This window comes from Anoplopoma fimbria, chromosome 1 (genome assembly GCF_027596085.1).
Source record: "Anoplopoma fimbria isolate UVic2021 breed Golden Eagle Sablefish chromosome 1, Afim_UVic_2022, whole genome shotgun sequence".
NCBI classification, from domain to species: Eukaryota; Metazoa; Chordata; class Actinopteri; order Perciformes; family Anoplopomatidae; genus Anoplopoma; species Anoplopoma fimbria.
Window position 1 is genome coordinate 18,038,672 of NC_072449.1, and position 27,261 is coordinate 18,065,932.

General features: G+C 39.9%; 2 protein-coding genes across 4 annotated transcripts in view; one reads left to right on the forward strand and one right to left on the reverse strand.

The window, feature by feature from the left end:
* The window catches only part of mcamb (melanoma cell adhesion molecule b), a 33,867-nt gene extending 16,620 nt beyond the window's left edge, over positions 1-17,247 (forward strand). Inside the window, exons 2-17 of one of the 3 annotated variants that reach the window (XM_054602241.1) lie at positions 7,539-7,663; positions 7,755-7,986; positions 8,482-8,552; positions 8,666-8,753; positions 8,840-9,019; positions 9,391-9,521; positions 9,671-9,812; positions 9,915-10,030; positions 10,590-10,731; positions 11,003-11,130; positions 11,572-11,695; positions 11,998-12,081; positions 13,177-13,218; positions 13,682-13,805; positions 15,207-15,318; positions 15,477-17,247. In XM_054602241.1, coding sequence (XP_054458216.1) covers positions 7,539-7,663; positions 7,755-7,986; positions 8,482-8,552; positions 8,666-8,753; positions 8,840-9,019; positions 9,391-9,521; positions 9,671-9,812; positions 9,915-10,030; positions 10,590-10,731; positions 11,003-11,130; positions 11,572-11,695; positions 11,998-12,081; positions 13,177-13,218; positions 13,682-13,805; positions 15,207-15,318; positions 15,477-15,479 — 1,844 coding nt within the window. In that variant the 3' untranslated portion in view covers positions 15,480-17,247. The remainder of the gene's footprint in view (positions 1-7,538; positions 7,664-7,754; positions 7,987-8,481; positions 8,553-8,665; positions 8,754-8,839; positions 9,020-9,390; positions 9,522-9,670; positions 9,813-9,914; positions 10,031-10,589; positions 10,732-11,002; positions 11,131-11,571; positions 11,696-11,997; positions 12,082-13,176; positions 13,219-13,681; positions 13,806-15,206; positions 15,319-15,476) is intronic. The other 2 variants (XM_054602249.1, XM_054602256.1) reach the window with 2 other exon arrangements.
* Positions 17,248-19,488: 2,241 nt separating this feature from the next.
* The window catches only part of cbl (Cbl proto-oncogene, E3 ubiquitin protein ligase), a 35,228-nt gene continuing 27,455 nt past the window's right edge, over positions 19,489-27,261 (reverse strand). Inside the window, exons 11-16 of the mRNA XM_054616038.1 lie at positions 26,531-26,953; positions 25,683-25,771; positions 25,268-25,474; positions 25,066-25,154; positions 24,620-24,862; positions 19,489-23,229 (exon numbers count right to left, since the gene is read on the reverse strand). Of these exons, the coding sequence (XP_054472013.1) occupies positions 22,934-23,229; positions 24,620-24,862; positions 25,066-25,154; positions 25,268-25,474; positions 25,683-25,771; positions 26,531-26,953 (1,347 nt within the window). The 3' untranslated portion in view covers positions 19,489-22,933. The remainder of the gene's footprint in view (positions 23,230-24,619; positions 24,863-25,065; positions 25,155-25,267; positions 25,475-25,682; positions 25,772-26,530; positions 26,954-27,261) is intronic.

A 27,261-nucleotide genomic window follows, 5' to 3' on the forward strand; every position in this document is an offset into this window, starting at 1 on the left:
TCATATCCTGCACACAGAGCTGTTTGTGGTATTTTCACACAGGATGCCCGTAAGTATCCTAATTCTTCTGGGTAAGTGGTAAAAAAAAACCCTGTTTTTTCCAGAGCTTTTGATGGAAGTAGATAAGGAGTGAGCCTTCTTGCTTCCTTCTGATCTCTGTTGAGAGATGCACATGAGCAGTAACAACTGGCACACACAAGAAAATGTCGACAGGTAAAGACATTAAACAAGCATTTCATGGAAAAAGGAGTTTAGTTGGCTGGAATTAGAGGATGTGGGCGAAACCCCACATTAATTTGCTTTAAGATTAAACTCATCAATCAATTTAGTTCTTTGTTGTTATTTGAGAACCGCTAATAAATCAGAATGCCTATAATGGCAGTAAACATTTTCTTCAGGCAAGTAGATTTCTGGTCCTAAAAATTGACCGTGCCTTTTTGTAGGAAAAAACCAACTAACTAGAATGATAGGAATATCGAAAAGATAACAATTAAACTTTTGCAAAGTCATAACTGCTACACTGACAGTCAGGATTATAATGCCTCTTTGTACCAGATTTTAAAACCAGTTACGAATATCTTTGGCATGAATCAGAGAGCTGCTGAGTGAAATTGACAAGTTTCAAAGTAAAATGTGCCTTTGTGTGACGGGATTTACGCATCATTCACATCCTGCAGCCTGTCAGGAGAAATGGAAGTGGAAGGTCAGGGAGTACAAGTTTGTCTCTGTATTTCTCTTCTCACTTCAACTTGATAACATGTCCTTCTCCCTGCAAGATACTGGAAGTGTGCCATTGAGGGATTAGTGTGATAAATGTCAGAGAACCAAACACCCTCTTTCTTCACACATCGCTTGATTTCTCCCACCCCTGTCCTTTCTTCCTCGATACTCTCTCGCTCATCTTTTATCAGATTTCTTATGTTAACTCCTACTCTTTTTACTTTCCTTAGACCTATTAACGTTAATTCAGAGAGAAGCCTGACTGAGGCACTGTTTTCCCATGCTTCCTCTCTGTCTCACTCTGTTCTGAAGCAGAGTTGCTATTTCTGGTGCCAGTCAGGTCAGTGCACTGTAATTCTGCTGTATCATGTAAGCAAACAAGCTTGATAGGCCATTGTTATTCTTAGATGCGACAGGACTGGAAACATGTCCCCAAGCTGTTTCTTCATTTTGGCGTGTCTGGGGGGAAATATTTGGTTCCAAGTTATATACACTGTGGTATGCATGCTCTGTTTAGGTACAAAACTGCCACAAAATGATTCAATAATAAAATAATAATTGAATGTAATACAGCGCTTGTTATTTTACATATGATTATAACTATGCTCCCACATGTTTTTTTTTCTGCCTTTGTGTTCATTCTGCTTCTCAGCAGTGCTATAACCTGACAGGATAAGCTAGTGGGTGATGGCAAGCAATTAAAACTAGGTCCATGTCCAAATACACACACACACAAACACAGAGAAGCTCTGCTGTCCCGGTATCCTTACTTCCTTTTAATAATCAGTCTTTTCATGTCTTAGTTCAGTGGAGCCTCAGCCTTTTCTTTGGTGGACATGCCAGGAGTAAATTAAACATGAATTTAGCAGGGTCTAAGCAGTCTAAGCAGAGGAATCCTGGATATGTAAATATTAATACAATACCTGGAAACCTATTTCAAGAAGAAACTGATTATAAAAGGACTTTGTAATGCAAACAAAACTGCCTGCTTTCTCTTTCAGATGAATCTGTTCTGGACTAGATATTTCCTTTTAGAGAGAGCAGAAAGGCTGCTTGTGAGTCACTGAATTAAGTGGTTGGAAACTAGTGAATGAAACGTGGCTGAGTGGGATGTATGTCATGTGCTTTGAAACATTTGACTAGCATGTAATAATGTATTTAGTACTGGAGTCAAGTTCAGGTCAGTTAGATACAGCTCAGAATCCTCACGTGTGCGTGTGTGTGCGTGTGCGTGCGTGTGTGTGTGTGTATGTGTGTGTGAGATCCTGTTGCACATCTGATTTGTTCGTCCCACCTCACAACTCCCAGACAGGCTGAAAGATCTCAGGTTGTGTGTGTCTGCTTACCCTTGACCTCAGCGATCATCCTGTCAGTAGCTGCTGCTGCTTTGATCAGATTTTTTTCCCCCGTCAGATTTGAGGAAGTGCTTTCTGAATTTTTTTTCCCCACAGGCAGCAGTGCCTAAGGAAATTAATGTCTGTCTGTCTATCCATATAAAAGATATCTTGACAGCTTATAACCATGTTTACCTGAAATGTTGCTACGGATATTAAGGGTTATTCTGGCGACCTTCTGACCTTTTCTTTAGCACTGGCGTCAGGCAAAATTTTTGACTTTTCACAAGAAGAAATCTATTAAATCAACAGATAGTCATGATATTTATTCAGTGTAACCTTGGTCCCCAGAGAATGAAATGTCATGAGGTCACTACTTAAATTAGCATTTTCATAATCCTAAAGGGATGAATTATTTAAATTATCTAATTATCTTTTCCTGTCGCAAGACCCAGTCAGTCTTTTGTTGAGCATTTCCACATTTTGTGCTATTTTAAACATAACACTGTTTGGAGGCTGCTGGTCTGGCTTTGAGCTTTCGTCCGTGTTGAAGTCCTGTCTTTTAGAAATAACTTCTGTACTAATCATAGAAAGTATTGAAAGAATGTAATGCTATTTAGAGAACACTTTTTAGTAATACAATAAGGAAACTTTGTGAATTGACACTAATATGTACTCTTGCAATACAATATTTGCTGTTAGCGAATAAAGCAAGATTATTGTTTAATGGTTATGTTAAATCACTTACAGAACTTGGAAAAAGGGCTAAATTCGATATTCAGAGCAGAAGGACTGCCTCCACAGGGCTCTCAACATGGCAACGGCTGAGCCGGCTACTCGCAGCTAACAGCGCTAACGGTGCAAACAACGAAAACAGAGCTGGAACAACACACACAGAGGGAGAATGACTCTGCTAAGGAAGACATTATGCCACTGTGTTTAAAAAATAAAAAAAGTAAATAGTTTTCTGCTGCTATATCAATGCTCTAAATATCGTATAGAGAACCTTTAAGGTTAAAGAAAGACAGAACGTGATTACTTTCCCTCTAACTGAAACCACAATCCCTTCAGAAGGGCCAGCAGAGTGCTTTTATTGCATTATAAATACACCTGTATGTGAAATACATGAAGAGAAAAACAGAGTCAAGTAAACAAAGAGAAGGAGAGGGGAAAAAATAAACTTTTCCAAAACTAAGTCCCATAAATAATTGCAGGAACATGTTCTGCACCTGCAACACCATCCCGCCAGTCCGTTAGATAAATGTCAAAAAGAGTCCAGGAAGATAATCTGGTTTGAATACCAGTTAATGTGCTGAAGGTGGACGTCCTCTCCTCTCCCTCACAAATTACCATCTGTGGTCTGGGCCATCCGCCAAAGCAGACAGCGAAAGGGCAGGTCGACTGCAGCCTGTCAGCTAAACCCTTCATGGTTAGAGAGTCAAAACAGATTCCAGCCTTTGAACAACCACATGCTTCATCTCATCTGTCTACTGTACGTGCTAGATGGAGGACTGAAGCATCTGTTCAAAAATATATAGTGATAAATGTTTAAGAATATATTATCCTGATGTCTGCCGATCACCTGACAATAGTTTTCTTTGTTAAAAGGAGGTTTTTTTGTTCTTGTATTGAGAGGACTAAATTAAGAGATTTTAGATTTTTTAGATTTTTAGATTTTAGTCTGGCAGGAAATTTTCTTATCATCGCTCTCCAAAGACAGGAACTGATTGTGTATCCTGACAAAAGGCTTTGACTTCATTGTAGACACAACAATGTTTTTGATATGACTTCCCCCTAGAGATCTATCTTATCCTTTGTGGCTCTGCTCTCCTTTTATTACAGGCTTATTTTGTCTTATCTCTAAGTGCACCTAAGTTTGCAGTGCCTTAGAATACAATCCGTCCTATTTGTGGGATGAGCTGTGTTTTATGGGGGACCCGGCTAAAACGGGGTGTTTTATTCCTGTTGAGGGATCGATCACCTGCAGCTTGGAGCTCTCTGAAGCACTATTATCAGCGCTGACATACTAATTGAGATGCATGAATACGTGCATGTGCGTGTGACCAAGACTCATGACCAAGACTCACTTAGCTGCATAAATCAAAGCTAAATATCCCTTTCAACTCAATGTTTTCTGCATATTTGTGGGAACATAAACAGTGTTGTTATTGTAAGCGTTTTTCCTCTTTCGGTGTGGAAATCCATTTTTTATGCATTCTTCACTTTAAAAGTCGCTTTATCAATTTCACAGTATATTATATATGGATTTCCACAACTTCACTGAAGTTTTTTGTTGGTTTTGTTAACTAAAACAGTTTTAAGGTACAGTTGGGGACCAATTGTGTGCTGGACCATCTCCTTGACTGGACGTTTAGGCTAACTATTTTGACATGGCCTCCAGTCTTTATGCTAAGCTAATCACCTACTGGCTCCGGCTCCATATTTAGCAAACAGTCTGCAGTGATACTGTTCTTCTCTGCTGCACCTTCATATCAAGTCAAATATTCTAGATTATTTGTTCATGAAAACTGAAATTATCACTTCATTTATTCCAGCTTCCTAATTGTTTTCTTTTGGTCTGACGAAACAACTTCGAACAAGTGGTAACCTCAGGTCCTATTTTACTTACTTGTGTAAAAATATTAAATTTGCATCATCGTAGTGACTCCACATACTCCATACAGTCTCCTCTCTTCAGGGTCAGCAGCAGTATTTACTATTATGTACAGAGCACATTCCCCTCTCTTGTGTGAATCTCCGGCTCATAAAACCGGAGAGGCCATGCATTCCCAGCGTGCCGCTCGCTGTCAGAGGGGATGTTCAGCTTTATTCTGTCATACTGATTTAGGACTGTTATCAAATGTGCATGGACTCCAATATCTGCTGTCCCATCATCAGAGAGGATCGATCTGAGGCCTCGAAGTACCAGCCGCTCTGATTGATGCACTGTGGAGATGAATGCTGGTCGGATTACTAATGAGATTTGATTGAGATTCCTGTGAGCAAACAGACTCCAGCGGTTAGACAGGATGAAGCAAGACTTTGTGAAACATTCAGTCTGATACAAACTAGAAGCTGAATTTGCCCCTCTGAATCCCAATTCTCACTGTAGGTAAGTCCCCTGATGGGGAATGGGATGCTGCGAGTGAGTCAGCCTTGTCCTTCCAACGCTAATGGCCAGGAAATGTCTATGTTGGAGAGGCTAATTGGATTTCTTTAACAGGAAAGCATCCGCCCAGCTCCATTAGCTGGTGGTAAACAGCAACACACAGCAGAGGGAGAGGCAGGTGGGAGAGAAAAGGGGGTTTTCAGATGTAAACAGAGGGGAGGGAGAGACGGGAAAGAAGGGGGAGCCATGTTTATTGTTGATGCAGATCCAGAAGCAGTCTGGTTTAGTTTTGGGGGGGAGAAGCAGTAAATGTTTGTTATCTGTGCAGATGATGATGGAATGAAATGCCAGCAGTGAAAGTGTGTCTGCTGGGTAATAGGATCATCAGCAGGCATCCCTGGTGTGATGGTAATGCACTTAACTGCATCTAATTGTTTTTCAGAGATGAAGTATCTTCAGATGCAGTATAATAGTGCCCTATTTTTGTCTGAAAAATAATGTAAAACATTTTTTAAACAAATGATATGATTCAATTAACCTTTTTCAGCAACGCTATGCTTCCGTTTTTTTTAATCAACTTCAAAAATATTATTTTGACAAAAAGTACAAACTTCAAACGTAACAGAGCCCACTGTGGCCAAACTTGATAATCATGTAACAATGGTAAATGCTAAAACACAGAGAAACAGGAGCAATGAAAAGGATCTTAAAATACATTATACAACCAGACGCACCTAAAGTCTTCTAACGTTAGCCACCTTAAGCTACTGGTCAAACCTAGTTAGGCTGTAGCGTCAAAACAAGTGAGTCCAATTCTTACATATTAATGTGTAAGAGTAAGAAACTGCTAGTTCTTCTTTCAAAGTCTTGCTTAAACTTACTAGCTTTTCCTATCTGTTGATCAAATCTCACGGCCTTGTACAGTAGATTAGTCCAAGTACTATCTGCATGAAAACTAAGCAAACTGGATTTGCTGAGGAAGACCATGAGACACCGTAGAAAGCATAGTCCTGGATTTTTAAAATAATATACAATGTAAAAAACACCGGTGTACGCTTTGGGACATGACACTAAGTGAAGTACTTTGTGTTTTATTGTGTATTGTCTGTTGTGCTTCTTGTGCTTCTTGTGATTCAAATGAATGAGTAAAAGAAGGTCAACGCAGGACACAGATGAACCACATTTACATTATTCTGAGCAGCTCTTGACATAAACTACGAGAAAAGCTACATTCAGCAACACAATGAACAGACCGTCAGGAAAACCCAAATCAAACCTGGCAGCCTTGTTACCTCCAGGCTACGGATCTCGTTGGCATCTCGTACATCTTCTGACACACTGCCATGTAAAGTTTTATAGGGGGTCCCTCCTATAGACTAATAGGATGGCGAGAGACCCTGGCAGGGGGAAAACCACCTCGTTCATCAGAGACAGATCATGGAGGAACAGTAGGGCTACTATGCTGCCTGTAAATTGAGCCTTTCTTCCTGTGAGAGGGTGACATGGTGGAATTCAGCACATTAATGTGGACATGGGTGGGCCTCTCATTCCTGTCATAGCATCTCTCGTTTCCCTTTGACCCTCCATGACTTTCTCCTCTCTTCTTTTTGCTTCCATGCCTCCTTTTGAGTTTGTGTCAACCGGGTGTGCATGCAAGGGTTTCTATCTTCACCATAAAACTGGTTCTGGTAAAGGGTGATAATCGTCAGTCAACGCTGTTAACATCAAGGTTCAGTCGTATCACAACTCGTCTCCTTCAGGCTCAGTTCAATGAAGGTTTATTGGCTTTAAGTTCTGATTTGCTGATATACCGTATAGGCTAATATTGGCTTAACACAGATATATTTGTGTTGACATTTATCTCGGTGGATGAATAAGGAGAAGTTATCAGCATTAATCAATCAACTAATACTTCATCAATCATTATCAAATGTATTAGTTTCTGCTGTAACATTCCTCACATAAGTAAATGAAACGCACACAAATAGGACATTCCTATCGCACTTTCCACACTTTTCCATTCATTCGTTTGAGCTTTGACTGGCACTGTTTTTATCATGAAATCTCATAAATTTGCATGGGAACTTGAGTTGCCTGATTAGCTATAAATCACACAAACATGTTCATCACTCTCTCCAGTGGCTTGAAGGAGCATTTTTGTTAAATCGGCAAAGATCTTTGTTAAAGAAATATAAGAAACGTATTTAAAACTCACTCTGACGTGATTTTTGACTGAAAAAGGAGACGACTAATTTTGACTACTCAGAATTAGAAAAAGAAAGGAAAACATTTGCACAAATTCTCTCTGTTTTGGGGCAAAAATGAGGTTGATGGTAATAAATGACCAACACATGTATTGTCTTTCTCTTTTTCAGTAATGGCTGATGTGGAGGTGAACATGGAGGACAGAGTGGAGGTGTTCAGGGGAGAAACGGCTCTGATCACCTGCATGTTCACATCTTCTGAAGGCATTGGCGGCATGAGCATACAGTGGTTCTACGTGAGTTTCATCAATCCTGATGCACGCATACACAGAGAGGATGATTGTGTCCATGTATGTGATATTTCACGTTTGTACTCTGACCTTTTAGGTGACGTTGTCGGGTGAGAGGCAGAGTATCTTCTACCAGGACAGCGCCATGAAGAATAAAGACAAAGGCACACCGTTCACAGACCGGTTCAGTGTGAATGGTACCGGAGCCGATGGAGAGATTGTGTTGCGTATCAGCGATGTGAAGGTGAAGGACGAAACGGAATTTATCTGTCTCATCAAAAGTCTTACAGAAGGGAGTGGGGAGGGACGCACAAAGCTGAAGGTGTTCGGTAAGATTCAATCTGAGTTGTTTTTTTAATGGATCAGGAACAATGAAAAACATACAAAGTCACAGAGTGACTTCATCGTATATGTACAGCTTTTTCTATACTTGTAGTCAAAGTTAAATTATGCCCATTCCAGACCTTTCAGACTTTAAAACTTCATTTTTAGCTTGACTCCAAAAAATTACTTCAAACTCTTTCACTCGCACGATATCCACACCTAATGAATAATTTATGCATCACAATATTCACAAAGTCACCCTCGCTGGCACAATGTCACACTTTGTGACATTTCAATGAGTCACATTCCGTAAATGCGTTCAACTAACAGCCCAATATTTTTCAGCATTTTCACTTCAACTAAAACGTCAGCCCGTTGCAGTGTTTACCCTTCAACTGGCACCAACTTCTTTTGATGCTTTCAATAACACTTCAAACCCTTTCAGTGCTTCCAATAACACTCTTTTCTAGATCTTAATTCAGTGCTTTATTTCTATGCAGCAACACCAGACCCTCCAAGCATTGAGGTTGTGGAAACAGGGATCTCAATTAACGAAAACAGCCCATCCAAGGTAATCAAGCTTTGAATCACGAAAATCTGAGTAGAAAAACGATGAAATGGCTATCGGCCAACAATTGATTTCTTTGAATTTAGTCTTCTCTCATTCTCTCTCCTCTCCTACAGGTTGGGACCTGCGAGGTCAAAAATTGCTTCCCCAAGCCGAACATCACTTGGTACAGAAACAACACACCACTACGCGGTGCTCCGGATGGTGAGATGGATTGACATCAACATCTACAATATATTTCAACACGGTCTTTTGCTCCATTTCCCTCCCTTTCCTTCTGTGTTTTCCAGTGGTGAAGGTGGTGCCCAGCGTCACTGTGGAATCCAGTGGCCTGTACTCTGTCAAGAGTGACCTGAGCATGAAGGTGAAAAAGGAGGATAAAAATGATACATTCTACTGCGAGGTCACCTTCTTTGTTCCCGGAGGAACAAGTATGACCGAGACCAACCATATGAAAATCAATGTACACTGTGAGTTTCACGCATAGTAGAACATCAGTATCATGGCGTACTATGAGACCACATAATGATTTTCTTATGAATGACAGACAATCACAGTTTTAAAAAGTGACAACATCTGCCACATATTGACAACTGGTACGATATACTATGTAATTGATCTATGTAGGAACCTGAACATTATGCTCATATATGATACATGTGCATTAATATGGTGCTATGAAAGAAACCACTTCTCTGTCAAGGCTTTCCACAAGATTGGCTGCAGTTATTTGCCTTGTTTGCTGCAGGGACAGTTGTGGGAATCACAAAAACCTTCTACAATTAGTTTAGGTTTGTGGTCTGGTTCGTGGTGTGACCTTGAATTCCTCTCTCCGTTTCAGACCCCTCCACAGCTGTAAAAGTTTGGGTGGAGTCACCAAAGGGCCACATCAAGGAAGGGGACTCTATTGAGTTTCACTGTCATGGCAATGGGAATATGCCATCCTCAGTCTTGTCAATCGTGTACAACGGTGTAAGAAAATCAACTGTTTTACGCTCATTATTTATGCCCATGCAAAACCAGCAGCAGAGTTACTACTTCCTGCCTTGTCTTCCTCAGCAGATAGAGATCTTGACAACCAAATGTCCATTTGTTGATCAGATTACTTTGTCTTCTTGTAGGACGACTACAGTTTAGACGACAATGTGTTTGTATTGGATAAAGTGACCCGTCGCAACAGTGGAATTTACCAATGTACCTCTACGGACTTTGAGTCGGACCACGTGGAGGAGGTCTCGGGAAACACCACTGTGTTCGTCAACTGTAAGGAATCTGCACTGATATGAAAAATACAATCTACCAGCAGTACGACTGCACAAACGCCCAGTTTGATATTTCTTCTCCCTCTCCCCGCTGTGTGCGTAGATCTCGACCCTGCAGTTGTGACGCCCACTGACACTGTTGTGGTGGACCAAGGAAAGGAGCTGAAGGCCACCTGCAACGCCCTCTCTTCTCTCCAGACACAAGTGGTCTGGATGAAGGTCACCTACACACATGCAGTACAGAACAAAGTCACAAACAGCAGCAATATTTTATCTCTTGTATTTAGAAAACCTGTCACCATAATGTTTTGAGGAGCAGTCAGGCACTGTGTGAAACATTCAACGGATTTAGGTTGGGATCAGTCTACACTATATTTTTGCTTTTTAAAACGGTAATTGTCCATCAGATTAGGTGATCATAGGCTCATTTTTAGGAGGTGGAGACCCAAGCATTAGTATGGAACTTCATAAATCAGACGTCAGTGACACTTTTGTGTAGATTCAGCGTAAAAGGTGGCCCTTCAGGAAGCCTTTATGATATTGTTTGTGTTGGCAGAGACTCATGATTGGCTGTGTTTTGGTTTTAGTGAACATCAGTTTTCCAGTTATAAAAGGAATTTCATTTTTTGTGAAATGATTGTTTGAAAATTTTCTGCAAAATTTTCTGTAAAATGCTTGTTAAAGGGGCCATCTGGTATACTAAAAAACTACTACACTGGTAACATCTGCATCATATCTACGTCTGTGTTAAGTGTTGTGTCCCTGTGTGCTTGTGTAGAATGGAACGAAGTTCTCAACCGGCCACAGTTTGATCCTGAAGGACGCAACATTTGACTCGGCAGGGAAGTACGTGTGCATGGTGACTGTTCCTGAGATTGTGGGAATGGAAACCAGCGGGACACTTGATGTCAAAGTCCAGGGTAAATCTGATCACAGATATTGAATGTTAAGATTGCTTTTAGTATATAATCAATGTTGTTCTTCAAGAAATGTCTTAATTTAACGTATAATGTTTTCAGTTATAGTTTTTTCACTTTCTTTTGTAGTTTCAGTTGTATTTTTTGGGTCAATGTGGCAGTTTTTAATGGAAAGCTTACTTTGTGGGTTAGCAGCAGGCACTGTTATTAGTTATAGTAGTTATGGTCATGAGAACTTTTCCAATGTCATTATTTCTTGCTCTTCTCTCTGCAGGCCCACCAGATATCAAAGAGCCAGGGTACACAGAGATGGAGGAGAGTACTGGGAGTACAGTGGATCTGAGGTGTAATGTCAGAGGTTTTCCTGCTCCCACGATTACCTGGACCACCTCTGATGGAAAGGTACAGTAGAGAGAAGCCTCCCATTTTGTATTAGCTACAGCTGCAGCAGAGTTTTTTTTCAAAATGTGTCCTCATTAGATTACATCTTAAGCTCTTTAATCACAAATAACTTCAACTGTCGGGTCAGTCATGACAACTGGTTTACAGTATACAATCCTCACTGTTAAAATTACAGGGAAAAAAGTTTTAACTAACTGAAAAAATGTTGTTTGGAATTTTCTTATTTTAAATGTTGTTTTACTATACATATGACAAAGCTAGGAGCAGGTTGGTGGCTGTGTATTAGTTGTTAAAGGTGTGTATTTCTTCACTAATTTCTAGTCTTTGTCAGTCTGTGACAGGATGTCAGCTTAAAATCTAACTTGTGCAGAAGAAAGGGAAACTTTATCCCCTGGTGGACCTGATTTCTTTCTCTGTGTACTCTGTGTGTTTTTGTACCAGATCCTCAAGACCGAGGTTGGACTTCAGAGTGTGGTCAGCATCAAAGTCACCTCTGACATTACGGCTTCCTGCAATGCCTCCAATGAGTTCGGCACTGATGTGGCGACCTTCAACATCAATGCCAGTGAGTTCCTTCTGCAGATTGCTTTCCTGTCTCCACTCTTTGTGTTTATTTCCGTGTCCGTTTTTACCTGTTGTCCTCCTCGCTTCCCCCCTTTCCTCTTGGTCCTCCCCTTCTTGTCTGTGTCACTTCTCTGTTCACTTTTTACTTTGTCTGAAGGCGTCAAGCTCAGCCATGTGCATTCTGGTGATTCAGTGTTGCTGCTTTGGACGAGACACTGTGAAGCTGTGCGACTGTGCGGCTGTTAAATGTGCTTCCTTCCTCCCCCAGTGTGTTAACAGGAGTGTGCCTTTACCTGTTTTCAGCTATAAACACCACCACACCAGCCAACACTCCTACTAGCACTAGCACTAGCACTACCACTGCCACTACCATTGCCTCTGCCACAGGTAAGACCACAGTCACTCTGCAACGTCTGCCTCACATAACTCAAGTCAAGTCAAATACAGAAAAGTTTAGAAAATGTTAATCCTGTTTAAAGGACTTGATTGAGGGTGATGCTTCAGTCATTATGTGCATGTTTACTGTCAGGTGGTTTACACACTTCCTTTCTTTCATGGTGTCTGAGCCGTTATTTCTGTGAGTCAGACTTAAGGAATGAGAGCGAGAAAGGAAAACACTTAAGCCTGCAGCAATTACCACAGTGGCATGAATGAAAGGTCATTACAGCAGTGTTGGTTAGCAATCACTGTGATTTAAAACTGTGGTTTCTACAAGGCATTTATAGTTTTTAATGGGTGATATTACTGTCATGGCTGTGAGGTGTCTCAGTGACCAATTTGTTGGCACAGTTCTCCTTTTCTGCTTGAAAGGTTATTATGTAATTAAACTTATTGGTGTTTTTTTTAATATGAGTTTTACAAATTATGTGAGAATAATAGTTTCTATCCCAGGGGAGAAATCAATTAAATCTGCCAAAAAAGACTTGCACTATTTACCTTCTGCATACAGCGGTACTATGAAGAATGAGTATTGTATTCCTGTTAGCATTATGGCTTGAAGATACATACACGGTACACAACCACAAACACACATGCATCAGTGTGACTCTAGCAAGCAGCTGATGCTTAAATACACTCAGAGCAAATCTCCTGACTCCCATTACGTGTGCCGCCTTGTGTTTTCTCTTTCCTCCTGCCTCCTCTCTCTCTTGTACATCATGCCAGAAAATCTGAGAAAAACTGCTCTGGGTTTCTGGGTTGTTGTTTCTGGCAAAGCGCCGGTTAATTGACATCAAACAGGGCTGCCCTGGGTAACGACTGTTGTGCTACTGACCACATCAGGCTAGATGTTTAGCTTTTTTAGCTTTACAGATAAGATCCTCTCAAATTAAACATTCACTGTGTCCAGTTCAGTCTTCTGCTGAAGGTCTTAGCTGTGTGTGTGTGTCTGTGTGTCTATGTGTGTGTGCCAGGCCTGCTGGTATGAGTTATTTAATATATCCAGTCACCCACTGATAATTGTGCTCATGTGGTTTTTCTCAGTCAAAGCACAAACCGAGACCCGAGCAAAGGAAATCAAGAAAGGTTTGTATGTTGCGCTGCTGAAGACTCTCCCTCACCTCTACATCTCAAAGGCAAAAAGCCTCCTTCCACTTCTCCACAGCACCGCCGTCTCTCTCACCTCCCAGCATTCATCAGACCTCCGCTCTCTCCTGATGAACAACATATTGAACCATCACTGAGTTGTTCATCTTCACCTCTTCCTGTGCATGTTGTCATATATAAGCGCACCTCTCCTCCTACACCCCTGAATGACTGCCTTTCTTTAGGTTACCAGGTATAGGTCACCTGAATAACGCTAGTGCTGCACTCTCTTTAGACGCGCTGTAAAAACGCTATCCTCTGTACTTACACACTGTGGAATGCTGCACAGCCTGCCTGAAACCATCCTGTGTCCGACTCTCCTGCCTCATACCGTCATCTCTCTCATAATCCATTAACAGGGATTAACCCTGTTGTTGTTGTTTTTGTGCTTCTTCCCCACCAGAGGGCAATGGTGTTATCATTGCAGTCCTCATAATCTGCATCCTGCTGCTGGCCATTTTAGGGAGTGTGCTCTACTTCCTCTACAAAAAGGGCAAGATCTGTGGGCGGTCCGGCAAGCAAGACCTGTAAGTACAACGAAAACCACTTGATTTTGGAGGGTGAAGATGTAATGTGTTTTAATCCCTTTAGATTCAGCATCATCTGTCGTGGACACCATATATTTATTGGATCTCAACCAAAAACTTAATAGACCAATTTTTGGGGGACAGAATAAGACATGAAAGAAGGCCAGCATGGCAGAGAGACACACTAGTTCACTTTCTTGAGTTACAGTTAAATTGCAGATTTTATGATAATATCAAGGTAATTTGAATGGAATTCCTTAATATTCTCCTTCTAGAGCTACAGCGGTGATTTGTTAGTATCATAGGCCATTATCCACCATACATTTTAGATGTCCACTCTCCAGATCAACCTTTGAACCCATATTAATGTTATGTGGGTTCCAACTGAGATGTTTGAACTGATAGCAGGCATGGCCAACGTTTATGTTGCTAGGAAAAAATCAGAACCCTTTTTGGCATTAAATCACCTTTTATATAAATAAAATGCAAATACATGGACAGGCTGCATGGTGGTGTAGTGCTTAGCACTGTCGCCTCACAGCAAGAGGGGCCCGGGTTCAATTCCCGGTGTTCTCCCCCCGTGTCAGCGTGGGTTCTCTCTGGTTCCTCCAACAGTCCAAAGACATGCAAGGTTCATTGGATGTGAGCGTGAGTGGTTGTCTGTCTATATATGTCAGCCCTGCGACAGACTGGCGACCTGTCCAGGGTGTACCCTGCCTTCGCCCATTGACAGCTGAGATCGGCTCCAGCACCCCCGCGACCCTTAACTGGATAAGCGGGTTACGGACGATGCATGAATGAATGAAATACATGGACAAAGCTGCTAAAAAACGTTTTGTTATTTTAAAATAATAACTGCAATCAGCCTCGTAGGTATTTCTATGTGTGTAGTTAACACTCACATGGTTAAAGCTGCTGCAATTAATAATTACATGTTAACAAAGGAGTATGTATTATATGACAGGTGCAGTTCGTAGTGATAAACCCACAGATAATTATCACCAACTCTGCACTTCCTCTCAGCTCTATGAAGCTTTGTAGTCTAGTACAGTCTAAAATCTCTAAAATTGCACTGTATATTACCTGCTCAGCACAGCAGACCAACACAATTAGCAACTAGCTGGTATAGAAACCACATGCTTGCGTTCGTCAGGTAGGACACAAACTTTACCATATTTTGCTCCGTAACTGCTGGATGTGTAATAAAGCAACTGTTTGCTTTTTGACGCAATCAACTTAAAAGGTGACAATATATGTATGTTAGTGTTATGATAACAGCTTGTTTCCACTTCCTCCAAGTGTCCAAAAGGTAAATGGATCACCATTGTTATGGCTTGATAGAAGAACATTCTGTTGCGGTATTTATGTTTCTGACTTTAAGGAGTTTTTTTGGTCTTGCAGCACCAAAGAGAAGTCAAGCAAAGATAACATCGTGGTGGAGATGAAGAGCGACAACACTGAGGAGGCTGTGCTCCTCGGGGTCAACGGGGAAAAGCAACATCCAAGCAACCAGGTAGATATTTACTGTTTAAATGAACGAGTCGTAGTTTAAGATGGGGCTGTTTTTCTGCTGATCTGATTACACCTTTAACATATTTACACACCCTCCATCCCACCTCTCTCCCTCTCCCTCCTTCTTTGTATATTTCATTTGTCTGTTGCCCTCTGCAGTAAAGGGTGGTGCGTACCTGGATGTACAGAAGTGAGGAGGCATCTGCAGACACACCAACAGCTGCTCCTGTTCTTCCCTCTCAGGCTCAATGCCTTCAAGCTTACACCACAGCCCCTTACCCCAGAGTTATGTCATGGAAAAGTCATCTGTCAGTTAAAATCAGGATGCGAACTGAGACTCATGTTATTCTATGCTGCAGCTTTTGCTTACTGTCTGTTATATCCAGCAAACATTTCTGCTGGAATGAGCTTTAATGAGAATTGATTTGAGTACTCCATAACATAACTCTGGGAATAAATCTTCCACCATTAAACCAAAGACTATCCTTCGCCTATGGTTCTTATTACCAAAACCTTGTATACTGCTGATTGTCTGTAGAACAATAGTTTGAGCACAACATTGACCAGGGACTGTTTTTATACCCAACTACACATCACCTCAGGCAAAGTAATCACTGAAGAGCAGCCTGAAACAGCTCTTTATCAAGTGTACATATTATAATCTATGTATATATTTCTTTATTTAAAATAAGACAATAGAAAAAAACCAACCAAAAATAAATGACCAGATAGTGTTTTATTTTGTTGGGTGCTCTTTATGGAGAGCAACTAGTGCCTAAGTAGATGTCTTCTTTTTACTTTTAATATGTTTTTGTCTCTATGCTTCCTGTTTTGCTTAAGTCTGTACACTGAAATATTTGGGGACCCAGCGATGCGGCCCCTACAGCCAGTTACAGCCACCACAAAGTTTTTCGTTTTAGCGCTGAAAACAAACTTTTAAGGTTTTTTAATCACACATCATTCCCATTTGTAGTTGTCCTTATTTACAGCTAACAATCTTTTCTTCACACTACCCAGTTTGTGTATATGGCAGAAGATATTTTTGCAATAGGGGTGAATAACATTTTGAGCATTTGACATTGAAGGATTAACATTATTTGTAGTTTTCCTTACTTTACGTTTTCTTTTCTTCACAGTCTAGTTTTAATATTTTCTGTGTGTGCTTGAGTTGAAGCATTGCCAACAGCCAAGTGAAAAAGTTACAGATGCCTTAGTAATTAAATCAAAGCCTGTAGAAATATCATAATTTCTATTGTTAGTTATGTTTCAATTTAATGTTCAGTGCACTGATTTATTTGTGGTTGTTCTTCATGCACTTGTGTTTCTCTAATGTGAAACAGTGGTTTGGTTGAATGTGACTGTTTGTGAATGAAAATTATTTCTGTAGCTATTTTAGTTATTTTTTAAGAGGAAAGATTAGGTTAGAACAGATCATTTGTTTTGGGCAAATATTGCTCAGGTCATCAACTTACCCTCCGCAAAAGGTATAGACACGATTCTGTATAATGATTTAATTAATTCATATTTTGACTGAATCTTGAAATAATCTGTTGGATAGCCAGAGAGACATAGAATCCCCCTCAGACATGATGGCTGTCTACAATATCTGACTACTGACGAGGGGGGAATGACTGTGACTCCACATATGCATATTAAGTTTGTAGACAATCAACAATGAATATGCACTGTGCTCACTGCTCAGTAATGTGCAGGTATCATCCATACTTACCTTTCCTACTCTATGTTATTCTGTTTTGTTCTACTGCTTTTAAGAACTATCACTGTTAAATGGTTTTGGATGTTTGAAATCTGTAAAATGCCTTGGAGTTGTGAAATTTATGTCATTGATGACATTCAAACAATACACCAACAAACTGTTTTCATTATTTGTAGTTTTGAAAATGATCCAAAATAAAGAATTGACTGTTAAATGAAAAGAAAAGCTTGACATATTCCTAAGTGAGACGATAAGCTGCCTATTCAACAATTTTAAGTTAAAGTGAAGGCTGTTAATGTTTAACAAAAATACATTTTAACATCAGATTTTGGTTCTGCAGATTTAAATGTTTGTCTTTTATGAAAGTATTCTTAATAATTTCCTAGTAGGTTTCCCCAGAAAAAAGCACCTGTATATAATGTGTTACTAATTATGGGATGAATAGAAACAGTGTTCAGTTGGTACACTTCCACTAAAAGATTTCAAATTATTGAGTTAAACCTTAACCTTTAGTCAATACACAGCTGACTATGGGAAAAAACGGAAAGTTTGTCTTCAGTCAAGCATGCAATTTACAATATACGGAGAATTAAGTTTGACATTAAATGAGTTAATGAGCATTTACTTTTTTAAATGTAGGTTCAAATGTAGCAATTATTTATAGTCTACAAAAGTCAAAGTATAGTATGTAAAAACAAGTCCCAAAAAAGTCATAGGACAGTATGTAGTGAAAAGTCACAAAAACAGAATAACAAAGTACGTCACAAAAATGTTTTCAAAAAAATCATAGTATAGTTCATCAAAAACATACTTAGTATGTCCAAAAAAGTCACATTGTAGTATGTCTAAATAAAATCATAGAATAGTTTTAAAAAATATTCATAGTATAGTATGTCTAAAAATTGTCATAACATACTGTTTCGTAAAATGTCATGTAAAGTAATTGAGTAATGTGTCGAAAAAGTTAAAAAAAGTCATAGCAAAGTATGTCAAAAAAATCATACAAAGGTAACAGTATAGCATGTCTAAAAAAAGTCATACAAAAGTCAAAGTATAGTATGACAAAAAAGTCATAAAAAACTAATAAAATAGGATAAAGTAGTCATAAAACAGTATGTCAAAAAAAGTGATATATACTATGATGACAAATTTACTGTATAGTATGTTGAAAAGTCATAAAAAAGTCATAGTATAGCATGTCGATAAAAGTCAAAGTATAGTTTGTCTTAAAAATCATGTTATATTATTTTGAAAAAATTGTAGTAGTTTGTCGAAAAAAGTCATAGTAACTTGCCTAACCTGGTGAGCTAAACAAGCGCTCAACATCAAGTTAAATTTGTTTTTCATAGTAAAGTATGTCAAAAAAAGTGTTATATGTCTGAAAAAAAGTCATAGTATAGTATGTCGAAAAAAAGTCAGTGTAGTATGTCGAAAAAAAGATCATGAGGGAGAACAGAATCAGCAAACTGTCCTAATCAAGCCTTGAACATGGGTCTTATATGTTTCAGTTTTTACTTCCCTAACCTGTTGAGCTAAACAAGCACTCAACATTAGATCAAATATGTTTTTCATAGTATAGTAAAAAAAATCATAGTATATTATGTCGAAAAAAAGTCATAGTATAGTATGTCGTAAAAAAGTCATAGTATAGCATGTCGAAAAAAATTAATAGTATATCAGAAAAAAAGTCATAGTATAGTATGTCGAAAAAAAGTAATTTTAAAGTATGTAAGTAAAGTACAGAAAAGACATGAGGGAGAACAGAATCAGCAAACTGTCCTAATCAAGCCTTGAACTGAATATTTTTCATAGCATAGTAGTCATAGTATAGTATGTCGAAAAAAAAGTTCATAATATAGTATGTCAAAAAAAAGTTATATAACGTCATGGTAGGGTAGGTTGAAAAGGTCATAGTATAGTAGGTCAAGAAATGTTATAGTATTGTATGTTGAAAAAAATCATTAAAAAGTCACAGTATAGTAATTTGTAAAAAGTCTAAAAAAAGTCATAGTATAGTATGTCGAAAAAATCATGTCATAGTATTTAGAAAAAAATGTAGTATAGCTTGTCGAATAAAGTCATGGTGTAGTGTGTCGAAATAAGCGACACACTAAGTGTGTTGAAATTGTAAAAAAAAAAAGCCTAAAAAAAGTCACAAGATAGTATTAAAAGAAAAAGTCAAAGTATAGTATGTCTTAAAAAGCCTAAAAACTTTGTAGTTTAGTATGTCGAACAAAGTCATAAAGTATTAAAATGTATTAAAAATAAAAATGTCACAGAATGTTTACATACTATATATATCAAAACATAGTATGTAATAAAAAAATGACATCAAAATGTCATAGTATATACAAAATGTTTTAAATTGTCCTTAAATCATGGTATTATGTGTCATAAGTCATAGAAACGTCTAGTATAGAAGCCTGTCAGAAAGTCATTCTCTGAAACACTTTGTGTGGCCCCTGAATGTGAATTGAAATGCTTCATATTTTAATCACCTGAATACATTACAGTACTTTAACTTTCAATGGCTTACATCTAATACAATATTTGGCTAAAGTTAGCAATTTCGTCTGCAATTCGTCAGTTTAATGTGGAAGTGAGAACGAAAAGATATTTACTTTCGAGTATTATTTACCAGTTTTACAATTTCTGAATAACACATCTGTAAGGACTATAATGAATAAATTAATTAATTGTTCAGTAAGTCTAGCAGTTGATTGAGTCTTCACAAATTACTTGAGTATCCAAAGGATTTTTTTTTTCTGTTATAAAGACACATTGCTCATCAGTGTCACTATTAACAACTTGCCTGCATTTGATATTTCTCTGGCATCTAAAAGCTAAACACATTTGAATATGCATGTAGAGAGCAAACAAATGTGGTAGCTTTTACTTATCATTTTATTAACAGCACTGTGCATACTTCCAAAGTGATATGAGCTTTTAAAAACCATCAAAAAGTTAATGGATGACTTGTACTGATGAGAAGCGACACAACATGGAACAACAGCTCCCTCTTCTGGCAGAGAGTTGAAGTACCCCAACACAGGGACTGAGGGTAACAGGCTGGTACACATCGAGCATCTCTGAGGCTGAGCGCTGATCTGGGACCTGGTTTATCTTTCAGGCAAGAAAGACGAAGTAAAGGAGACTTTTCCCAGATCAGCACTGGTACTCCACGATGAGGCTTGATGCGCCACGTCAAGGCAGAGAGGACAGATAAATACAAGCAATACTGCACAATCTAGCCTTCCGAGATCACCAGGTACAGATCAATACCAACAAACTCTCTTCAAAAATCAAGGCCTTACTCTTAACACGGTGAGGATCTCTAAACATATGGCACTGCTCACAGAATTATTCACAGAAGTAAACAAAACCTTTGGAACAAAATACTTGTACAGGAATGCAAAATGAAATAAAACAGCCATTTTTTTCTTTTCATGTTACTAACTTTGAACAATTAGATTTTTCTTTAGAGTGACAGTATCAAAGCACAAATTGGTAGAAAACCACCCCAAAGTAGAGGTGAATAATACCAACAAAGCATCCTCAAAGCATAAACAAAACATTGGTGCAGAATTGAGGATTGAGGACCCCGTCCATTACCCATCATTCAAGAAGTTTCTCAAGGCAACTAGGAACAGGGAAAAAAAAACAAGAGGATAGCCAGACAGCGCAGATATAGCTTCCAGTCAACAGACAGCTTTACCCAGAATAAGCTAGTGCTGATTGGCTATTGACATGATTTACACCCTCCCCTAAAAACAGTCTTCTTCATATGCTGGGAGAGGTTCAAGTCAATGTACCTCAGAGTTCCTTGCATTTATTTATCTTATTCATTCATAGTACCTGGCAATTAAGCTGCTGTTTTAGTCCTGCCAACATTGGAAATAAGAGGAACAATGTGCAAGTTATGTTACAACAAAAATAAACAAAAAAAACAGGCTACTTGTGTGACTTCATTAAGCGGATACTTTTGGCTACATGTCACCTGGATGAAGAGACATCAGGTGAGCTGCTGTTTATGCCAATGAGTCTCCTTTGGGTTTTTGACAGCGCGGATGAGCGCCACTTGTTTGGATGAACATTATTCCTGAGTTAGCTCTTACAGTTGGCCCAAATACTGATTTTTAAGTAGACTTGGGGGTGGGCCAGCAAACCCATAAGCCTACTTTTTCTAAAGCCTCTGCAGTCACTTCCAGTCAGTTGGGGTGAGCTGCCACAGAGAAAGGAAATTAATGTGAAAGAGAAGCCTGAATCTATTACAAAACGGCTGGTTTCCATTGCAAAAGCATTTAGTTTGCTTTATTGCAGAGTCTACCTGTAGAGAATCACAGAGAATATATTTAAAAAAAAACAAAAAACGTTTTAAACACCGAAGAGTCGACGGCTTGAGAGGGCTGCAGGCTCCCAAACCGTTTGTACTTTCAAGTATGCTACATTACGGACCAGAGACACGCAGATGATACTGTCACTTTAAAGAAACAGGATGACTGGTTAACACAATATTCACAAATGTACATTTAAGGCTTAATTGTTTAGCACTTACAATAGTAGCAGCAGTGAAGCACTTCTGAATTAATTAGAATAATAATATTTTTATGATCATATTACAATAAAATATTACCAAAGTAAATCAATGTCATCTTTTTTTGTTTCATAACACTGGACTGAGCTGGAGACAGAAAGTTTTAACCAGCCAGCCAATGAAGTGAGACAAAGACACAATGAAAACATTTCAGCCACCACGGATCACACAACACTAGCCTGTCTGGTACTGCAGGGTCTTCAACATTAGAACGTCCTCTTAATAATCTCACTGCCTGGCTGTACAGCTACACAAGGCCCTGCCATATGAGTTAGAGCAGTAGTACGTTTACAGAGTATACTGACTGTAATTCCACATTCATGTTGTACAGGAACAGAGGGGTTCATTTAAGAGAAGGTCATGAGGAGTAGGTCTGGCAGACACGCACATACATGCATGCTAACATACACAAACCCGCACGTAGAAACACACACTGCCAGACAACAGTTCAGACCTGAAACCATCGCCATGCTACTTTGAAAAATACAACACGACAAAACAAGCATGTTTTTAAAAAAAAAAAAAATGAAAAAGAAAAAATGAAAAAGTACCAAAGCAACATTGTTAATCAAAGGCCATAACAGACTGAATTCATAATGAAAAAGCTCTGCTGCACATCTTCTTAACTGACGCCGACACATCCTGGTGAAGAAGACATCCTGACTCTTCCTCACGTTTATTCCTCCACACTCTCACATCCCTAAGTCTGAGAAAGGGCTTTAAAATGGTCCCCGCCTACCAATATCACTTGTACCAACAGGAACCCTCAAAGCTGAAGTCATTTTTTTTTTTTAACATACTGTATATGCACGTACTGTATATATTACACACATTTAATATATATTTACTCATATATTAAATTTTTATATAGACATACATTTTCAGTTTTATTTGTGAGGTGTTGGTTACATTTTCAGAATGACAGAGGCTTCAACAACTGAGATATCTGTCTTCCCAGGATTCCTACAAAAGTCTGGTGCCATTTATTGTCCTGTCATTGTTCCACACATGCTCGGTACCTCCCGCAGAGATGTCCATGAAAACGACGAGGCCTGCTGTAGCAGTTTAGAGAAGGCCAGACACTGTTGAAAGCGCATGGAGTGCAGGGCGCAAAGTCCCAGAGATGCTGTGAGCTCACTGGTGTAACAGCCAGTTAAAAAATCCACAGGGATGTAGGGCGTCAGCCAGCACCGGAGGTAGCGCTGCAGGCAATGGGCTTTGGGCTGGGCTGTGCCAACCTAAGCCCGACCAGGCTGGGCCAAGCTAGGGCGAGAGAGCAAACGAGAGCGACGCACAAGGAGTGTGCTATGTAAGAACATGCGCGGTGGAGGGAATGGAGACGAACTCGCGTAGGATATTCTTTGCCATTTCGATATTGTTCTGTGCGATCATCAGTGCTTTCTGGATGTCCTGGTAAGAGTATCCCTGACTCATGAGGTGCTCAATTTCGCTACTGATTTGGGGGTTGGCTTCTCCTCCAGTTGCTCCACCACTGGGTGGAACAGGGACGGGTGGGACAGGGCTTAGTCGACGCTCCGAGTTGATCCGTCTGGGCAGGGGCTTTGGAGGTCTCTCTGGTGCTTCCACCGGCTCTGAGAAGGCTGAGGAAAAGAATTTTTACACCTTAAAAAAGGTTCTTCACCACACCAGTTCAATAAGTCAATAGAGGTCAATGTGAATGAAAATGTACTTTACTTAATAATAATAATAATTTACATCTCATTTAACAAAACAACCATGACGACTTAAAAAAGCACCTGTGGCAAACAGCACACGGATTATTTGTCTGTAATGAGCTATGTGTTGGTATAATACTGTATATATGGCGAACTGGTTGACCTTTCCACTGCAGCAACCTTTAATAAAGCACTCATAAAGAGTCCAATTATGATCTGGGAGCTTGTCAGCCTGTCTGAGAGCCTCTTAATTGGTCCTCAGATATAAAGATTATGTCTTTAGTCCAACACTCAGACAGCCGGCACTCATCATACTGTGGAGGTAGTAAATGTCAGCTCACTGCAGACACAAGGGGATTACTGACGGAAATAAATGCTTTTCTACCTTCTTCTTCAGATTGTGATAAAGTCACTAAATGCTGCATTAGTTGCAGTCAAACCTTCACACAACCTTGCATTCTGTGTCACTGAGATTCTGATGATACAGACAGTCATTCCACCGTAGGTATCTCCAACATCCTTAGGGGCATCACTTACTGTTTTTTTTTTAGTTTCAAGATCAGTGATGTAACTGAGCAACTCTCTATAATTAGTGGTCTTTACCCTTTGCATACTGGGATTTTCTGTACAAGAGAAAATTATGTATGGCAATCGATTCATTGTAATCAATCAAAGTCTAACATTAACTTCAGAGAGCTTCTGGAAAATCAGTATGATGTCTGGCCTCATTCCAGGAAGCAGAAAACGCTTTGGTCGACTTTTCAGACTCCTCTCCCGGTCAGAGGACTTTTGAACTACTTCAAGATATTGATTAATCAGCAATTTTTGCAATTTGGCCAGTAAGGACCTGAACAAAGAGGCTTCCATTACACATTTTTACATCCAAGTCATTTTATGATACAGACAGACAGACCATTTTCCACTCCTGCCAACCAGCTACTGTATATGCCATCACTAATGTAAAATGTGACCTTTAAAGTGTCATGTCTCTTAATAAAGAGCCATTTTTTAAAGGGTGAATCCACCCAAAACACAGAAAGTATTTCCTACTTACCCTAATGGTATATAGGTTAGGTAGTTTCATTTTATTTAGTTGTTTCTGAAAGCCACAGGTGGCGCTTTAGCACCAGATATCCTTTATCTAGCAGATGCGCAAGTTGGGGAAAAGAATTTACAGTCACCTGAATTAGGCATTGCTACAGTAAAAGAATCCTACATTCATAACATGGCTTGTTATAAATGACAGCAAGTATTTCTTGAAGTTATATTATGTATTATAAACAAGCTCCGCCTCAACAAGGACTAGTATACTTACGTGCTGCAGCTCCAGCATCCGAATCTAGAGAAAGGCGGCTGAAAGCAGCTGTGGAGGATGAGCTTGATGAGGAGGATGAAGAAGAGGAAGATGACGCCCCCAGTTCAGAAAGGGTCCGTCGGGCCGTGGCCAATGGCACCCGGGGTTTTGGAAAATCGTAGCTGTTCTCCTCCTCCTCCTTGTCCTCGGCTACATGCTCTCTTGGGCCATTGGTCATCGGCAGAGGGGGCAACTCTGAATAGTCTGGGATGGATTGAAAACGATGTATTAGCACTGCTGTATCTGATAGATAGAGAACTACATAAAGTTAAATGAGAAGCCAAATCTTTGCAGGGTGGTTCACAGAACGGTCTGCATGAAGGACACAGAGGTTTAAAAAAGTGACTCATGCTGCTCATCAAAGCTGTCCCTGTCCACCTGATCCAAAAATGTAAGAATCAAAATACCTGAATCTCTGGCTTGTTGTGACCTGGCCTGGACGTTGTACATGGCTTCATACATTTGAGGCCCATCCTCAACTTCAGCCATTGTCAGCCTACAGCAACAAACAACAATAATAACACAACAACCATAACAGATGCAGTATTACAGTCCCCAAAGTAATTCAGATGTGCTGCTGGAGGGGGATTCATTGAGTGTTTTGAATACCGTGAGTTGAGTGCAGTAGCTTGGGTCTGTGTCTGGAGTGCTGATAGAGGCTGAGAGTGTGGAGGTCTCGGAACTGGTGGGGTCTCCCCTACAGGTGGTGCCGTGATGGGGGGCAAGATGGGGCGAGAGGAGGGGATCATGTACTCTGACTCCTCCTCACTGTCACGTGCCTCCTCTCCTGGCACTTGCCTCTGGGCTGGAGAAGGTCTGGGAACAAAAATAAGAATATTTACACTAGAACTGTAAGTATAGATTCATGAAATCTGAACACGAAATAGCTAAATGTCTTGAGTGGAAACAAGCTTCCTGAGTGCGTATTGTATGGCCTTTGTTATCGGCATGTTGGCGAAAATCATTTCAGGCATTCAAAGATCAGATGCTCCACTATATTCATTGTGGTGCCAGTACAACATACCTGATTGCCAGTGAATAGATAGCGTTGGCTGAGGATGAGGGCTTCACTTTCGGGTTGTCATAATCTTGACCGACTACTGCCGCAAAACTCTGTGAAGGGAGCAGAAGCTGAAATCTTGGAAACTTTGAAGTGAAGAATATTTCATAATCAAAACCCTGAAACCAAATACTGATTACATTAAAGGAATAGCTTGGCATTAAATGAAAAACATTTATTCGTAGTTTGTGCTCAATGTTAGATAAGAAGATCGAAGCCACATGTCTGTACGATAAATATTTGATGCTGGTGCCAGCAGCTGGTTAGCTTAGCTTAGCATTAAGAATGGAAACAGCTAGCCTGACTCTGCTCAATTTATTACTATTACTTTGACAATCTAACAAGAATGTATCTCTCATACCATCGAGACAGCACATCCAACATGGATTTTACAAATATTAATAGAGGCAATGAATACACCCACATACAGTACCAGTCAAAAGTTTGGACACGCCTTCTCATTCAATGGTTTTTATTTATTTTAATTTTTTTCTACATTGTAGATTAATATTGAAGACATCCAAACTATGAAGGAACACATGGAATTATGTGGTAAACAAACAAATGCTCAACAAACCAGAATATGTTTTATATTTTACATTCTTCAAAGTAGTTGAATGAGAAAGTGTGTCCAAACTTTTGACTGGTACTGTATACTGAACAGTATACTGGATTTTTAGAAGGTGGAGCCACATTTATTTCAGTTCTCAAACATGGACGGTTACAACAAAAAGGTTGTGTGTTCATAATTGTAGACAATGAATACGCATCAAACCAAATGGTAGTTTGGGGTGTTTTGCGGTTTCACTGACCAGCTGGTGATCCAGACTGAGGGAGCTGTTGTTCTTGTACGGGTCTGACCGTGTGTCCAGAGCGGAAGGCAGCGCCAAGGGGAGAGAGTGTCGGTTGGAGAGTTCCCTGACACCTGCTCGAATGTCCACTCCCAGACTGGAGACCTGGGTGGATGAGGATGCTGAGGACGACGACGACGAGGAAGAAGAGATGGGCGCCTTGGGAACAGGACGGGAGTTCCAATCAGCCAGGGTCCGGTTTGGGGGTGCAGGAGGGAGCTTATCTCGGGGGCCCTCCCCAGGAGTGCAGGGTAAAGGCCGCCTCTGAAGCCGTCCATCGGGAGCTGCCCCGGCTGTGTGGGGACGGTCTGGAGGAGGAGGAGGGGGGAGATCCCGCAGCGCTGGGGGGGGAGGGAGAGGCTTGTCTTTGTGGTGAGATGCTGCCTGGAGGGGAGAAACAGAGATGGAGGGAGCTCATTTAGACTACATAAATATTGATGTAAAAAAGAAAACTCAGTGCTGTTATCTTCTACGCTGGAAATAATCCATTTAGCAACAAGACCACTGCAAATGCATTTATCTTCATTATCAACAATGTACATAACTTAGATGAACAAAGCACAGAGGAAAATGTTGTTCATCATCCGCAGAAGATTCCGGGTTCCCATCTACAGTTTCCATTGATCTACATTTAAGCAATGTGAGTGGAAATGCACTCTAAAATGACCTATATGCTGATTAGAAAATACACT